Source organism: Triturus cristatus, chromosome 7 (genome assembly GCF_964204655.1).
Source record: "Triturus cristatus chromosome 7, aTriCri1.1, whole genome shotgun sequence".
In the NCBI taxonomy this organism is placed as follows: Eukaryota; Metazoa; Chordata; class Amphibia; order Caudata; family Salamandridae; genus Triturus; species Triturus cristatus.
Genome location: NC_140590.1, coordinates 17827885 through 17845252, shown reverse-complemented (window position 1 = coordinate 17845252; position 17368 = coordinate 17827885). Strand labels below are relative to the sequence as shown.

The following is a 17368-nucleotide window of genomic DNA, read 5'->3' as shown; positions in this document are numbered from 1 at the left end:
GTATGGGACATGTTTTGATGGCTGCTTGCAGCATGCTTTGGGACATCAAGGCTATGGGACATGTTTTGATGACTGCTTGCAGCACGCTTTGGGACATCAAGGGTATGGGACATGTTTTGATGGCTGCTTGCAGCACGCTTTGGGACATCAAGGCTATGGGACATGTTTTGATGGCTGCTTGCAGCACGCTTTGGGACATCAAGGGTATGGGACATGTTTTGATGGCTGCTTGCAGCACGCTTTGGGACATCAAGGGTATGGGACATGTTTTGATGGCTGCTTGCAGCATGCTTTGGGACATCAAGGGTATGGGACATGTTTTGATGGCTGCTTGCAGCATGCTTTGGGACATCAAGGGTATGGGACATGTTTTGATGGCTGCTTGCAGCATGCTTTGGGACATCAAGGGTATGGGACATGTTTTGGTGGCTGCTTGCAGCATGCTTTGGGACATCAAGGGTATGGGACATGTTTTGATGGCTGCTTGCAGCACGCTTTGGGACATCAAGGGTATGGGACATGTGTTGGTGGCTGCTTGCAGCACGCTTTGGGACATCAAGGGTATGGGACATGTTTTGATGGCTGCTTGCAGCATGCTTTGGGACATCAAGGGTATGGGACATGTTTTGATGGCTGCTTGCAGCACGCTTTGGGCCATCATGGGTATGGGACATGTTTTGATGGCTGCTTGCAGCATGCTTTGGGACATCACGAGTATGGGACATGTTTCGATGGCTGCTTGCAGCATGCTTTGGGACATCAAGGGTATGGGACATGTTTTGATGGCTGCTTGCAGCATGCTTTGGGACATCAAGGCTATGGGACATGTTTTGATGGCTGTCTGCAGCATGCTTTGGGACATCACGGGTATGGGACATGTTTTGATGGCTGCTTGCAGCATGCTTTGGGACATCAAGGGTATGGGACATGTTTTGATGGCTGCTTGCAGCATGCTTTGGGACATCAAGGGTATGGGACATGTTTTGATGGCTGCTTGCAGCACGCTTTGGGACATCAAGGGTATGGGACATGTGTTGGTGGCTGCTTGCAGCATGCTTTGGGACATCAAGGGTATGGGACATGTTTTGATGGCTGCTTGCAGCATGATTTGGGACATCAAGGGTATGGGACATGTTTTGGTGGCTGCTTGCAGCATGATTTGGGACATCAAGGGTATGGGACATGTTTTGGTGGCTGCTTGCAGCATGCTTTGGGACATCAAGGGTATGGGACATGTTTTGATGGCTGCTTGCAGCATGCTTTGGGACATCAAGGGTATGGGACATGTTTTGATGGCTGCTTGCAGCATGCTTTGGGACATCAAGGGTATGGAACATGTTTTGATGGCTGCTTGCAGCATGCTTTGGGACATCAAGGGTATGGGACATGTTTTGGCGGCTGCTTGCAGCATGCTTTGGGACATCAAGGGTATGGGACGTGTTTCGATGGCTGCTTGCAGCATGCTTTGGGACATCAAGGGTATGGGACATGTTTTGATGGCTGCTTGCAGCATGCTTTGGGACATCAAGTGTATGGGACATGTTTTGATGGCTGCTTGCAGCATGCTTTGGGACATCAAGGGTATGGGACATGTTTTGATGGCTGTTTGAAGCATGCTTTGGGTCATCAAGGGTATGGGACATGTTTTGATGGCTGCTTGCAGCATGCTTTGGGACATCACGGGTATGGGACATGTTTTGATGGCTGCTTGCAGCATGCTTTGGGCCATCATGGGTATGGGACATGTTTTGATGGCTGCTTGCAGCATGCTTTGGGACATCAAGGGTATGGGACATGTTTTGATGGCTGCTTGCAGCATGCTTTGGGACATCAAGGCTATGGGACATGTTTTGATGGCTGCTTGCAGCACGCTTTGGGACATCAAGGGTATGGGACATGTTTTGATGGCTGCTTGCAGCATGCTTTGGGACATCAAGGGTATGGGACATGTTTTGATGGCTGCTTGCAGCATGCTTTGGGACATCAAGGGTATGGGACATGTTTTGATGGCTGCTTGCAGCATGCTTTGGGACATCAAGGGTATGGGACATGTTTTGATGGCTGCTTGCAGCATGCTTTGGGACATCAAGGGTATGGGACATGTTTTGATGGCTGCTTGCAGCATGCTTTGGGACATCAAGGGTATGGGACATGTTTTGGGGGCTGCTTGCAGCATGCTTTGGGACATCAAGGGTATGGGACATGTTTTGATGGCTGCTTGCAGCACGCTTTGGGACATCAAGGGTATGGGACATGTGTTGGTGGCTGCTTGCAGCATGCTTTGGGACATCAAGGGTATGGGACATGTTTTGATGGCTGCTTGCAGCACGCTTTGGGCCATCATGGGTATGGGACATGTTTTGATGGCTGTTTAAAGCATGCTTTGGGACATCAAGGGTATGGGACATGTTTTGATGGCTGCTTGCAGCATGCTTTGGGACATCACGGGTATGGGACATGTTTTGATGGCTGCTTGCAGCATGCTTTGGGCCATCATGGGTATGGGACATGTTTTGATGGCTGCTTGCAGCATGCTTTGGGACATCACGGGTATGGGACATGTTGTGATGGCTGCTTGCAGCATGCTTTGGGACATCAAGGGTATGGGACATGTCTTGATGGCTGCTTGCAGTATGCTTTGGGACATCAAGGGTATGGGACATGTTTTGATGGCTGCTTGCAGCATGCTTTGGGACATCAAGGGTATGGGACATATTTTGATGGCTGCTTGCAGCATGCTTTGGGACATCAAGGGTATGGGACATGTTTTGATGGCTGCTTGCAGCATGCTTTGGGACATCAAGGGTATGGGACATGTTTTGATGGCTGCTTGCAGCACGCTTTGGGACATCAAGGGTATGGGACATGTTTTGATGGCTGCATGCAGCACGCTGTGGGACATCAAGGCTATGGGACATGTTTTGATGGCTGCTTGCAGCACGCTTTGGGACATCAAGGGTATGGGACATGTTTTGATGGCTGCTTGCAGCACGCTTTGGGACATCAAGGCTATGGGACATGTTTTGATGGCTGCCTGCAGCATGCTTTGGGACATCACGGGTATGGGACATATTTTGATGGCTGCTTGCAGCATGCTTTGGGACATCAAGGGTATGGGACATGTTTTGATGGCTGCATGCAGCATGCTTTGGGACATCAAGGGTATGGGACATATTTTGATGGCTGCTTGCAGCATGCTTTGGGACATCAAGGGTATGGGACATGTTTTGATGGCTGCTTGCAGCATGCTTTGGGACATCAAGGGTATGGGACATGTTTTGATGGCTGCTTGCAGCACGCTTTGGGACATCAAGGGTATGGGACATGTTTTGATGGCTGCTTGCAGCACGCTTTGGGACATCAAGGGTATGGGACATGTTTTGATGGCTGCTTGCAGCACGCTTTGGGACATCAAGGGTATGGGACATGTTTTGATGGCTGCTTGCAGCATGCTTTGGGACATCAAGGGTATGGGACATGTTTTGATGGCTGCTTGCAGCATGCTTTGGGACATCAAGGGTATGGGACATGTTTTGATGGCTGCTTGCAGCATGCTTTGGGACATCAAGGGTATGGGACATGTTTTGGTGGCTGCTTGCAGCATGCTTTGGGACATCAAGGGTATGGGACATGTTTTGATGGCTGCTTGCAGCATGCTTTGGGACATCAAGGGTATGGGACATGTTTCGATGGCTGCTTGCAGCATGCTTTGGGACATCAAGGGTATGGGACATGTTTCGATGGCTGCTTGCAGCATGCTTTGGGACATCAAGGGTATGGGACATGTTTTGATGGCTGCTTGCAGCATGCTTTGGGACATCAAGGGTATGGGACATGTTTTGATGGCTGCTTGCAGCACGCTTTGGGACATCAAGGCTATGGGACATGTTTTGATGGCTGCCTGCAGCATGCTTTGGGACATCACGGGTATGGGACATGTTTTGATGACTGCTTGCAGCACGCTTTGGGACATCAAGGGTATGGGACATGTTTTGATGGCTGCTTGCAGCACGCTTTGGGACATCAAGGGTATGGGACATGTTTTGATGGCTGCTTGCAGCACGCTTTGGGACATCAAGGGTATGGGACATGTTTTGATGGCTGCTTGCAGCATGCTTTGGGACATCAAGGGTATGGGACATGTTTTGATGGCTGCTTGCAGCATGCTTTGGGACATCAAGGGTATGGGACATGTTTTGATGGCTGCTTGCAGCATGCTTTGGGACATCAAGGGTATGGGACATGTTTTGGTGGCTGCTTGCAGCATGCTTTGGGACATCAAGGGTATGGGACATGTTTTGATGGCTGCTTGCAGCATGCTTTGGGACATCAAGGGTATGGGACATGTTTTGATGGCTGCTTGCAGCATGCTTTGGGACATCAAGGGTATGGGACATGTTTCGATGGCTGCTTGCAGCATGCTTTGGGACATCAAGGGTATGGGACATGTTTTGATGGCTGCTTGCAGCATGCTTTGGGACATCAAGGGTATGGGACATGTTTTGATGGCTGCTTGCAGCACGCTTTGGGACATCAAGGGTATGGGACATGTTTTGATGGCTGCTTGCAGCACGCTTTGGGACATCAAGGGTATGGGACATGTGTTGGTGGCTGCTTGCAGCATGCTTTGGGACATCAAGGGTATGGGACATGTTTTGATGGCTGCTTGCAGCATGCTTTGGGACATCAAGGGTATGGGACATGTTTTGATGGCTGCTTGCAGCATGCTTTGGGACATCAAGGGTATGGGACATGTTTTGATGGCTGCTTGCAGCATGCTTTGGGACATCAAGGGTATGGGACATGTTTTGATGGCTGCTTGCAGCATGCTTTGGGACATCAAGGCTATGGGACATGTTTTGATGGCTGCTTGCAGCATGCTTTGGGACATCAAGGGTATGGGACATGTTTTGATGGCTGCTTGCAGCATGCTTTGGGACATCAAGGGTATGGGACATGTTTTGGTGGCTGCTTGCAGCATGCTTTGGGACATCAAGGGTATGGGACATGTTTTGATGGCTGCTTGCAGCATGCTTTGGGACATCAAGGGTATGGGACATGTTTTGATGGCTGCTTGCAGCATGCTTTGGGACATCACGGGTATGGGACATGTTTTGGTGGCTGCTTGCAGCATGCTTTGGGACATCAAGGGTATGGGACATGTTTTGATGGCTTCTGTGACTTGTGTGTAGGTTCTGTACACCGCATAAAATGTACATTGCTTTTTGATGTGTACAAAGTAACCTTTATTGTTAGTAAATTGAAAGGTCCTAATTTTATTGACCTTGGGTGGCAGAAACGATGACTAACCGTGGAAAATGAATCCAAATTATCAATTGAATTCTTATTTGAAATTCGTTTAATGTACACATTTTTTTTTTTCTTCTTACAAATGTTTTCTAAAAAAGTTGTAGTAGAGCTTTCCTGTTGCATTCGATAGCGAAAAGTGAGTGTTCCTTTTGGCTTTAATCAGAGTGCCATTGGACCTCCAGGGCCTGTGTTAGATGGAGTGTTTTGGGATTGGTCAATCCATGTAAATGATTTAAGTATAGGGCGTACTACTAGTGAGTGTACTTGGCATGAGATCTGGATAAAATGTTCTCAATCAATCAAGGATTTATAAAGCATTGGAAATCACCCGTGAGGGTCTCGTGGTGCTGTAGTTTACTGTTTTTATTTTTTTGTAAACGAGAGGGCAAGCAAGGAAAGGGCGCTCGAAAGACAGGGGAAGAAGCAAGGAGAAGAGGGGAGCAAGATCGATGCAGCTTCACGTGGAGGTCGGGCCGGTGCCTTCTGAATGGGGTCAGCTGCCACCTCCATTAACTAGGTCCTCGGAGGAGGGAGGGGCGCTGGAGGCAGTGGGTGGGGCCAGGCAGAGGCAATATCATGCAGGAGTGGCAATGAATGAAAAAACAGGGAGAAAGCAATAAAAACAAAGGGAAAGCAAGGAGCAGGCATTGAAAAGGAGGAAAAAGCGAGGAGAAGGCAGGAGCAAGCGTGATGCAGCAGCAGGGAGAGAGCCTGGCTGGGGGCTTGGTCCTTGGTATAGTGCAGAGGGTGACGCTTCATTGACCCTTCACCCTCCATGCAACAAATGCTCTTTCTCTTCCCCTCCTCTAATGCCTCCCTGTCTCTGGCAAGTAGAAGAAACCGAAAGTGGAGAAGAAAGAGAAGAAGGACCTGGGAGTGATCACGTATGACCTACCCACACCAGCCGGCGAGAAGAAAGGTATGAGGAGGGTGAGGTGAAGAAACCGCTTCCAATTGTAGATGTTTCTGTGAAACATTATGTCGGTGAACATTCTGCAAGGCAGCTGCTCCGCCTCCACTGCATTATCTGAAACTAGATGAACCCGCCCCCCCCGCCCCCTTCAATACATCCTAACTGCTGGAAACGGGGAACTGGTAGAGGGTGGTGTTGAATTCCAATGCCCTGTTGTGCTTCATAAATCTCCTTCCTTTAGTCTTAATTCAGTAACTGATCAGCATCGAACATTGCACTGATCACCAAAGGGGGGCCCCTGCCCTTTACACTGATCACAAAGGGGGGCCCCTGCCCTTTCAAGCAGGAGGTGCCTGGCCTCTAGGGGATCTCCACTATACATGTGTTTGTGGTGGGTGTCCTCTGTCCAGTTCTGTTGGAAATGTTGAAATGGGTCCATTCTTGCACGTTGTGAGGATCAGGTTGCCATTGCTGTACTTGTTTATTGCCGTCTCTGATACAGACTCTGAAAAGCTGCTTTGTGGCTGCACTTCCTAAAGAGACACATTGGGCAGTGAAATGCTGCTTTAGTTGTAGCCCTTTTTGTGTGGATTTACAAAGAGCATTGAAGCCTAGCGCCTGGTGATGGTCTGGTGATGATGCTTCTGGGGCGCTCCATCCCATCTCATGACTCATATGTGCCATCCCTTTCTCTCCATACAACAGATGTAGCCTGTGCCATGCCAGACTCCTACAGCCCACAATATGTAGAAGCCGCATGGTACCCTTGGTGGGAGAAGCAAGGGTTCTTCAAGCCAGAGTATGGGGTAAGTGTATGGGGGCCCACAGCCTCCAAGACCTAAAAAAATGCATCCTGAGATCTAAGGATTAGGTTTTATATTTTAGCAGAATAGTTTGCAATCTGCCCCTCGTACAGCATGTTACATGGAGCTTGTGGGTTCCTAGGATGTTTATAAGGCAGTATTAGTATTTATGAGACTTCCTTGGTACTTCGTGGCTCTATTGAAAACAAAATAATTATTTATGATCTAATCATCCAGCGATGTTGCGCCTTTTGTGTGTTTTAGGATGGAATGTGTTGCTGAAGAACTACATAGATGCCTGTGATGTACATGTAAAGCATGAACCAGCTATACAATAACATGACACTGTTCATGGCGGTACGCTGTACAAAAACCAAGAACGGGATTAGTTTAATGGAATCATTCTTAAGACATTATCCAATGTCGAGAGTGTGTGAGGTGTTGCATCTTGTGGCCCTAAAAGAGGCTGGTTTTTTAGTTCCATCCTGAAGCGCGGAGGAATGTTTTTCGACTTGTCATTGTGTAGCAGACGCCTTTTCTCTGGTATTTTCCTGTATATGGAATGTAAAGCCCATGTTTGCGGTTTACAGTTTGCTGGGCACATACATGAATATAGAGGAAAGCCACATGAAGGACGCAGGCCACGAGCGCTTTCTTCAACCCATTGAACTTTTCTGCTGCTAAGTGTGTCAACTCCTCCCTTTCTTGGCAACCACCCCTTGAACTGTAACTCCTCTTCCTTTGGGACTCGCCAAAGGGGACAAGGGGTTCTCGATTAGGAAGAGGCAATATTTTTCAGAGACAAAGTGATCCTTCCTCTTGTAGTGGCGGGAGCAGGTCTGCAGTACTCCTCGGGACTCTGCGAGGTAGAAGTGTAATGAAGGAAGTGCAACAACCATGCGTTTTCAATAGTGGTTAAATGACATTCTGTCAGCATTCTGCCACCTTGAGAGGCTTAAAAAACACGAAATGCCAATGTATAGCGGCTCCTCTGCTTTTAAAAATTGTTGAGAATCAAGACTTAATCCATTCCCTATAGCACATAACTTGTATGTGACTCTAGCTTTTGTTTTCTTTTGTTAACCGATTTTATTGAATTTTGCGCATGGTATATAAACATAATACAAAATGTTACACCAGACCCAAGTAGTAGATCAATAAAATACATGTCCTTAACACTCCCGCAGATCGCCCCCAACCGGAGGCCCATCCTGTAATACTCCCATCATTTGCTCCATTTTTAAAGAAATGATTTCTATTTGGATGGGTAGTGGTAGAAATAGTGCTGTGACGTGTAAATATAGCATGAACACCCACAGCTGCACCTCATTGTGCTATCAAGGGAGGGCATAGCATTCCTGCTGAGATCAATGACTACAATAGCAATGTACAGCCTGATGTATGCAGCCATAGCAGTGGCAGTGCCAATAAATTCAATGTCGTTGCCAGCCTGAGTGGGACCTCCAGTCCATCCCTCCCAGCCTCCCTGCCAGCCTGAGTGGGTCCTCCAGTCCATCCCTCCCAGCCTCCCTGCCAGCCTGAGTGGGTCCTCCAGTCCACCCCCCCCCCCCCCCCCAGCCTCCCTGCCAGCCTGAGTGGGTCCTCCAGTCCATTCCTCCCAGCCAGCCTGAGTGGGTCCTCCAGTCCATCCCTCCCAGCCAGCCTGAGTGGGTCCTTCAGTCCATCCCTCCCAGCCTCCCTGCCAGCCTGAGTGGGTCCTCCAGTCCATCCCCCCCAGCCTCCCTGCCAGCCTGAGTGGGTTCTTCAGTCCATCCCTCCCAGCCAGCCTGAGTGGGTCCTCCAGTCCATCCCTCCCAGCCTCCCTGCCAGCCTGAGTGGGTCCTCCAGTCCATCCCTCCCAGCCTCCCTGCCAGCCTGAGTTAGTCCTCCAGTCCATCCCTCCCAGCCTCCCTGCCAGCCTGAGTGGGTCCTCCAGTCCATCCCTCCCTGCCAGCCTGAGTGGGTCCTCCAGTCCATCCCTCCCTGCCAGCCTGAGTGGGTTCTTCAGTCCATCCCTCCCAGCCTCCCTGCCAGCCTGAGTGGGACCTCCAGCCCATCCCTCCCTGCCAGCCTGAGGGGGTCTTCCAGTCCATCCCTCCAAGCCTCCCTGCCAGCCTGAGTGGGACCTCCAGCCCATCCCTCCCTGCCAGCCTGAGTGGGACCTCCAGTCCATCCCTCCCTGCCAGCCTGAGTGGGTCCTCCAGTCCATCCCTCCCAGCCTCCCTGCCAGCCTGAGTGGGCCCTCCAGTCCACCCCTCCCAGCCTCCCTGCCAGCCTGAGTGGGTCCTCCAGCCCATCCCTCCCAGCCTCCCTGCCAGCCTCAGTGGGTCCTCCAGTCCATCCCTCCCTGCCAGCCTGAGTGGGTCCTCCAGTCCATCCCTCCCAGCCTCCCTGCCAGCCTGAGTGGGTCCTCCAGTCCATCCCTCCCTGCCAGCCTGAGTGGGTCCTCCAGTCCATCCCTCCCAGCCTCCCTGCCAGCCTGAGTGGGTCCTCCTGTCCATCCCTCCCAGCCTCCCTGCCAGCCTGAGTGGGACCTCCAGCCCATCCCTCCCAGCCAGCCTGAGTGGGTCCTCCAGTCCATCCCTCCCAGCCTCCCTGCCAGCCTGAGTGGGTCCTTCAGTCCATCCCTCCCAGCCTCCCTGCCAGCCTGAGTGGGTCCTTCAGTCCATCCCTCCCAGCCAGCCTGAGTGGGTCCTCCTGTCCATCCCTCCCAGCCTCCCTGCCAGCCTGAGTGGGTCCTTCAGTCCATCCCTCCCAGCCTCCCTGCCAGCCTGAGTGGGTCCTTCAGTTTTCATTTCCAAGTGATGCCTCTTTTGGCAATCACCGTTGCCATGCCGATCAGGCCTTGGCCTCCCCTTGCATCTCCCCGTTTGTCTGCCGCTCCCGGAAAGGCTTGTTTAGGCAATAGTTCTCTATGGTACCCCCGCACCCTAGGAGAGTTACAGCTGGTTGTCGCAAATAGTTGGTAATTGAAGGGCGTTGCCAAGTATGTGGCAAAAGTCTGCATTCGGTTAGAGAATTCAAAAGCAAGTCGGGTTCAGGAGTTTGCCTCCTTGCCACTGTCTGGGGGGGGCTGGAAGGGGGTGTTGGGTATGTTGCATGAAGGAAGTGTAGGAATATCATTCTCAATTCGGACGACTGGTGATTTCGTGAGGGACCATACTTGCCAATCATGATCAACAAGGGGACCAACCCATCCTTCCCATTTAAGTTTCAGCATTGCAAAACCTTTGGGAACTTTGTTGATGAGTGCCCCGAGACCTCTGCAGTTGAGCGGAGATGTGGAGACCGCGTCCTGATTTTTTGAGCCATTGTGAGGGAGGCTTTGCCTTCACCCACTCCCAGGCTGCCTCGGGGTCTCGAAAAAATGGGTGAGACTGTCGAATCAATTTGAGCTACACCAGGAAATAATCAAATATTTGAGGTTCATGGCCCTCAGTTTTTGCTTGGCTTCCTTAAAGTATTTACGTCTTTTGTGGGTTGCTCAAGGTTAGTCAGGGAGATCATAATGCGGTAGGCCTGATAGAACAGATTTCCCTTCCTCTCGATCTTTGTGCTCTCTCCATCACAAATCGTTGCAACAGCATTTCCTTTGGCATCCAAGAAATCACCCAGTTCTCCAGGAAGTTAGCAGGGTCTGTGGATTCTGCTTCCTCTGAGTACCCAATGAAGCAAAAGTTATTCCGCTTTGACCTGTTTTCAGTATCTCCAGCCCTTTGCTCTAGGGTAGATGTCGTAGACAAAAGCTGTGTCCTATATCACAGGAGTTCCGCGACTTCATCTTCCAGCGTCAAGATCCTGCCCTTTGCATCTGTGACTCTGCCCACAATTTTACAGAGCTCTTGGCGCAGGATGGAGACCTCTACCTTCACCTCTCAAATTCTCGACTCCATTGTGTCTCTGGAGGATGGTGGATACTTCAGAGTAATTGGGACCCTCTTTAATATACAGGACTGGCCACCTTCACTGGTGGGCCCCAAAGTGAATCTACCAGTCTTGGTTTGGCTCGGATATGTGGGGCCAGATGTTTCCCCATGGTCCTCCCACGTAGTTCATGTAGCCTTGGTGGGGACTGTTAAAGGGAGAGGCGGGAAGAAGAGACTTGTGTGCATGGAGCAGCTGTAGGGTGTATCCATTTGAAGTTCCGGTAGCTTGTCCAGTGAGGAGCGCATACTCCCTCAGCCTGATCTTGTTATCACCTGGCCCGCTTGCCTCCCCACAAGGGGAGGCGGCACGAGCAACAGGAGGCCAGTAGGGTTGCATGGACGAGGCGACGGGGAGTCCTTGGTTACTGTTGTAGCTATGGCAGGAAGTTGGCTAATTATGTCTTTTGGCTTGGGGTTGCCTTGTAGCAGTGACACCAGTGTGGTATTTGCTGTGGTCACACGGAAGGCCTGCTATCACTCTTGTTCATTCTGTATGTACGTAGTTATTGTGGACAAAACCTGTATTTGGACATTTTGCCGCCAGTTGCCGTACCATCCGCCTCAGGGGCCCAGGGTGCAAATATTGTTCCACTTCAAGAATGAATTGGCACTGGCCAGAGGAATTTCACATCAACCTTTTTCTCTGTTTTGTTATTAATATTTCTTTACATTGTGTTCTCTGCAGCGTGATAGCATCTCTACAACAAACCCCCGGGGGCTTTTCATGATGTGTATCCCACCTCCAAATGTCACAGGCTCGCTTCACCTTGGCCATGCCCTCACAAATGCCATCCAGGACTCTCTAACCCGCTGGTGAGTTTGCACAAGGTGGAGGGGGTCTTGTTTTGTTGCTTTACTTACTCTGCGTGTACAAAAATGTTTTCTCATATTATGTGTTAGGATTGACTGTTTTCTTTTTATAAAACCTAACCACGTAATGGGCCTGTCGGTACACTGTTTGTTTCTTTCTGGCAGCAGCCTGTGTATTGTCAATGCAGTATTTATTTGTTTTGTTTGCATGCTTTTACTTTGCAACTAGGCAGTTTGGTCTCTTGTGCTGCAACTTCAGACCAGCTATTTCTAATGTTCAGTTCTGGCCACTTTGACATATTTTTTGTGGATACGGCCATGCAGACAGTGATCCTCATATTTAGTGACATCTGAGAGGCCAGGACTTTTGTAAAGTCCTAGACTGCATCTTAAAATAGGGCAACAGACATGAACACAACTTGGTGAAGGTGCTAGGTTGTCTGTAATAGATCTTCAACATATGCCTATCCGCATTTCATTTACCAAGAAACAGACTTTTGAGATTTCCAGTAACCAACAACCACTTTTACTTCTACACCGTACCATCATGCTGACCTCAGCAGAAAGAGCATTCTACAGGTGCGTTGAGCCAGTGACACACACACCTAGGATGGAAGAAGATTTTTATCTATAGAGATCCGGGCGATTGACGAAAAGTAATGTCCATTGTCCAGAATCTGGGATCCTGGATCATTGTTTGTTCTGTAGTCCAGTGAGTGAAGAGCCAGTAACTGAGAGAGGTGACGGACGCACAGGAAGAATGGGATCCTTTGGAAGAGAGACCGCTCTCTACCTAAAGGGAATGTATTTGTACTAATAGCATATCAGATCTAATCTCTCTTGGGCACAATAGCTCTTTGTATCCTTCTGCCTCCTGCATGCTGGAACCTCTGGAGGTCCCAGTGATCGAGGCACTGGGGAACACTATCATGTTGCATAGACTCAGTCTTTGGCTCGGCCCTACAAGGTTTCTTGTCACACTCACAGGTGACGCAAGCGAACGTAGTTCAGTGCTCCGCCTCGAAATGTGGAAACATGGTTACTTTAGCCCCGCAGAACCCCACGTAATACATACATGGGGCCATGTCAGTGCTTTTACATCACCAGCAGGAAGCAGTGGACATCGTAAGGATTGTTCATTCATGATTTACACACTCACGATCACTACAAACTAAATATGTTTTTCAACATACTTTTTTTAAATAGTTGTTTTAAAATGCTGAGTTTTAGTGCCCATAATATTGGTAACATCACAGAAGATAATAAAAAACAGCTAAGCTTTTCAATAACTGAAAACCGAGAACATTGTGACATCACAACCTATAGACCCTACACCCTCCCTGTGCTGCACCGGAGATGAATCCATAGGGAGCCCGAGTTTCGGAGGAGGTGCACACACCTACACTACAGGCGTTGCTGTCTGCTGGGAATGGCTTCTTAGCTATTTCAAGCACAAGGCAAGTGCTAGGCGATGGTGTTTGTGCGCGAGCGCAATCTTGGCCCCAAGTCAGGCAGGCAGAATGGAATGCTCCACAGAGGCTCCGGCAGGCTTGCTGGAGGCTTCTTCTGTTGCGATGGAATCTGGTGCTGTGCTCATCTGGATATGTGGTAATACTAAGATATTATCGGATAAAGACCTCTGCCATAGTTTCAAGGAATGTGGGATACAGACTACAGGCACTAGAAGTGTTTTAGGGACATGTCAAAGAACATAGGAGGTAACGGGACGTCAATTTGGACTACAACTGTTTGCTGATTTATCTATGGATGTCCTTTGATGGCCTCGACATCATGATAAGTGAACACCTGTCCCAAACTGGGTGTCGCGTCAAGTGTTCTATCGAGGTTGTTATCCGAATGACTTGACACTCTCTCAGTTCTAGGAATGACGAGAATGACAATGTCAGATTTTATTAGTGTTTATACCTAATTGCTGCAGAATTTGTGCTTTGCTTTTTCAACATGTATTTTGTGTCTTTTGTTATGTTCGTTGGAAGCCTCATCAGAATGTTTTAGTACTGTTCACTCGTCTTTAGTGCTGTTTTTATGAAGAACCACACAGGCACTGGTGTGTGGGCTGAATCTCCTCTCCATGGCCCAAAGTAAGATTATTCGCTGTGGTCTCAGTCCCTAAACTTGGCGGTCATCCTCTGGAGCACCTACAGTATGGCAGTCCGATTTGCCAGCACAGTGCATGGACATTCGAAGAGAAGCAAAAAGGTCTTCTACCAGATCTTCATACATGGGGCAGGGAAAAAAATGTCCATGGTACACACATTGCCCATTTTCAGGTGGTAATTTTTACAGCTGTCCTCTTATTGCCGCAAATTTACAAAGTACAGTAGTTTTTGTAGTTCCTTCAGTTTGAGGTCAAAAACCTGTCTGTTTATCTAGTTTGCACATGGAAAAGGTATTAGACCGAATTTCGCTCTACAGGTGAACAAAAAAAAAGAGGCACATTTCACCTGATTCACTTTTCATTTAATTGTTTTACCCAAACCAACTTTAATGCTTTCAAGTGAGAAGGATTCTGCATCTGGTGTCTGAAGTCATGCCTTGACCTCAAGATCAACTGGTCAATCTGGATATTAGAGATTGTCCCCCGGTTCTGTGAAGTCTTCATCTTTGCTTCCGATCCCTTGTGCATGATGATTGCACAAGAGCAGTGTGAGCTGGTCCAAGCATCTCCAAAGGTGTATGCTGTGGGTTTCAAAAAGTGTGGTTTGTATGCTGCATCTGTCCGTCACTGTGCATTGATCAGCCATTGTTGTCGTTATCTCCTGTAGTGTGGTGTTGCTTTCTCGGTGGAGATGGCTGTGTTGCTTGAAAATGAATTTACCTTAAAAACAAAAGATGAGGTGCTTGGCAAAACTGGAACAGTTGGATTAATTAAACACTTCTGCCGGGAAACATTCACAGAAAAGGGTCTGAGGACTGCCTCAACATACAGTTGTTCTGAGTGGCTTTATAAACAATCTTTGCAGCATCTTAAGCCCTTTAGATTTTCAAGAGAAAGGAATGCGAGCCTGGTCATGGGGTGTAAATCATGCCACCTGATATTGAATGCAAGCCTGGTCATGGGGTGTAAATCATGCCACCTGATATTGAATGCAAGCCTGGTCATGGGGTGTAAATCATGCCACCTGATATTGAATGCAGCCGGGTCATGGGGTGTAAATCATGCCACCTGATATTGAATGCAAGCCTGGTCATGGGGTGTAAATCATGCCACGTGATATTGAATGCGAGCCTGGTCATGGGGTGTAAATCATGCCACGTGATATTGAATGCGAGCCTGGTCATGGGGTGTAAATCATGCCACCTGATATTGAATGCAGCCGCGTCTCAATGAGAGCCAGTAGGTAAAGTGTCCGGATGTCCTGTACGGTGAACGCTGCGTGTACTGTGGGTGTTGCGCTCTGATTGGCTGAGTGTTCCAAACTTCATGTAGTATGTAACTTTATGGTGTTTTCGGAATGCACACATCCTTCCGACCATATGTGCTTTATTGGGACCAATCTCCTGGGACTATCGTGGTGTTTGCTGCCGATCTGTGGGGCTAATGTGGGTTTTTCCTGTTCACATGTTTGTCTGGCTGGTTAGTTGCCACCTCACCTGTGATCTGTCAATCAGTAGCCTCAGACCTAGTTCACAGGGCCTGCCTGACCACGTATTTCTTAATGGGGTGTTGATGGAGAGGTGATCTAGGGAGATTTTGACAACTGTGACCTGATCTCGTTTTTAAATATACTTGTATCGTTGCACAGATTGTAACCAATATGCAGTTATTAATATTGATGTCAATGGAAAGCAGGATCGACTCGCTTTGCATCTCCCGAGCAGACCACTAAGGAGCAGCGTCTGCTGACTCTATTTCCCTGGTATCCTTGAATTTCTAATCCTGTACAATCTGCAGTTCTCCAAGTAAACCCATGTGGGGGCATGTTTGTGTTTGCCTGAAGGATGATGGCTGTCACAAAAGCCAACCTCCACCGTCATCATCTGGATAACGCATTGCTTTAAAGTATGATCAAGTTATTTTATAAGTGGGATTTTGCCAAAAAAGGGATTCAAAAAGGGACTTCATTTTTCCACATGATCTCTTCTTTCGTTACATATAATGTTTTGTATAAAAAAAAGCCTGTGTTTGAAGAAAGAATGCACATTGTTTATTTAAAGTTTGTGGTTTCAGATGCTCAGCGGTGCATTTTTCATCGCTTTTCTAGCCCTGGGTCTTTACTACTTTCTATCTTTGGGCCCACTTCACAGGCACCGCATGCGTGGCGAGACAACCTTGTGGAACCCAGGCTGTGACCACGCGGGCATCGCCACACAGGTCGTTGTTGAGAAGAAACTGTGGCGGGAGCAGGGACAGACCCGTCACGACCTTGGCCGCGAGAAGTTCATCCAGGAAGTGTGGAAGTGGAAGAATGAGTAAGTGCCACGTCACGGGACTGCAGTGTGTCCAACCTAGAAAAAAACAGAAACCTGTGTTGGTTACACGTTATATGACTCCCATCTATCTGAATATTGCGGTTAATTACGATTCTTTATAAAGAACAGTAAACAAGTTAAATTAAAAGCACATTTCTTAAATAAAAAATCACATTTTCAGTTAAACCTTGACCAACTGCTGTTTCAGGGTTTTATTCCCAATATATGTTTTTTTGGGAGGGGCAGAGGGGGGGGGTAGTAAATCCTGAGCTGCTGAAGGTCAGGCTTGGAAGCATATACCTTTCCTACAATTCACCCTAAAACTCACTTTTTAAGACTTCAAACCTGAGGCTACAGGGAAGATTACTTCCACCTGCGTGACGGACTCCAAACAATGTTAATGTATTTTAGTTTTCTATTATGTTCAGACTTCAAATTCCAGAGGATAAAAGCATTGGAACAATGAGGGTGTCGGTGAAAACTTGTAAATCACGGTCTTAGTCCTGGAAATAACTCCTTGTATTCGAGGTAACCGTACCCTCTCATGTGACTGAAGCAGGGAGTACCATCATGGTACAGTGTATTCGCTACTGCGACACGACAGGCCCATTCTTCATATGTGAAGAGTTTGCAGCAGGAAGGTAGTTTAAGAGAACAAATTATGCCTCGCGTGAATAAGCTCTGTGTAAAATGGGCCACTGAAGTCTGAAGTGGGTGTTTTGAAATATATGGCCTTAATGTTTCTGATAGAGGGCCAGTGTTTGGTTTTCTGTGTATGTATATTAAAGGGCAGTTTAGTTGTCCATGGAACGTCACTGAGTGATTAGGCGAGAGGGTAAAATCGGAATCAGGTTATCGAAGGAAACCTGTGAAATTGGGTGGGTAGAAAAATAAGACCAACTCGAGTTGGGGTAAAAGAAATGCTTGCACTTTGTTGGCCGTGGTGAGCATTGGGAGGCAGGCCTGCTGGGTAGAGTTAAAATAGATGGTAGCCTAGAGCAGCCTGTTCCTCTTGGAAGTGGAGGGGAACACCTCACAAAAGCACTCCACCCCACTACCTTCTACCTTCTTTCCCACCCTTGCCTTTAGCTTATCCATTACGTACTTGTACTGAATTATATAGTTGTATTTAGGAATTCTTGTTTGCTGAGCAAATTCTGAATTGTTTGTGA

General features: G+C 48.3%; 1 protein-coding gene across 2 annotated transcripts in view; it reads left to right on the top strand.

Moving 5' to 3' along the window:
• Positions 1-17368, top strand: part of VARS1 (valyl-tRNA synthetase 1) — a 246999-nt gene that overhangs the window by 42717 nt on the left and 186914 nt on the right. For both annotated transcript variants that reach the window (XM_085615512.1, XM_085615511.1), the window contains exons 6-9: positions 6145-6229; positions 6929-7029; positions 11638-11765; positions 16032-16196. In XM_085615512.1, the coding sequence (XP_085471638.1) occupies positions 6145-6229; positions 6929-7029; positions 11638-11765; positions 16032-16196 (479 nt within the window). The remainder of the gene's footprint in view (positions 1-6144; positions 6230-6928; positions 7030-11637; positions 11766-16031; positions 16197-17368) is intronic.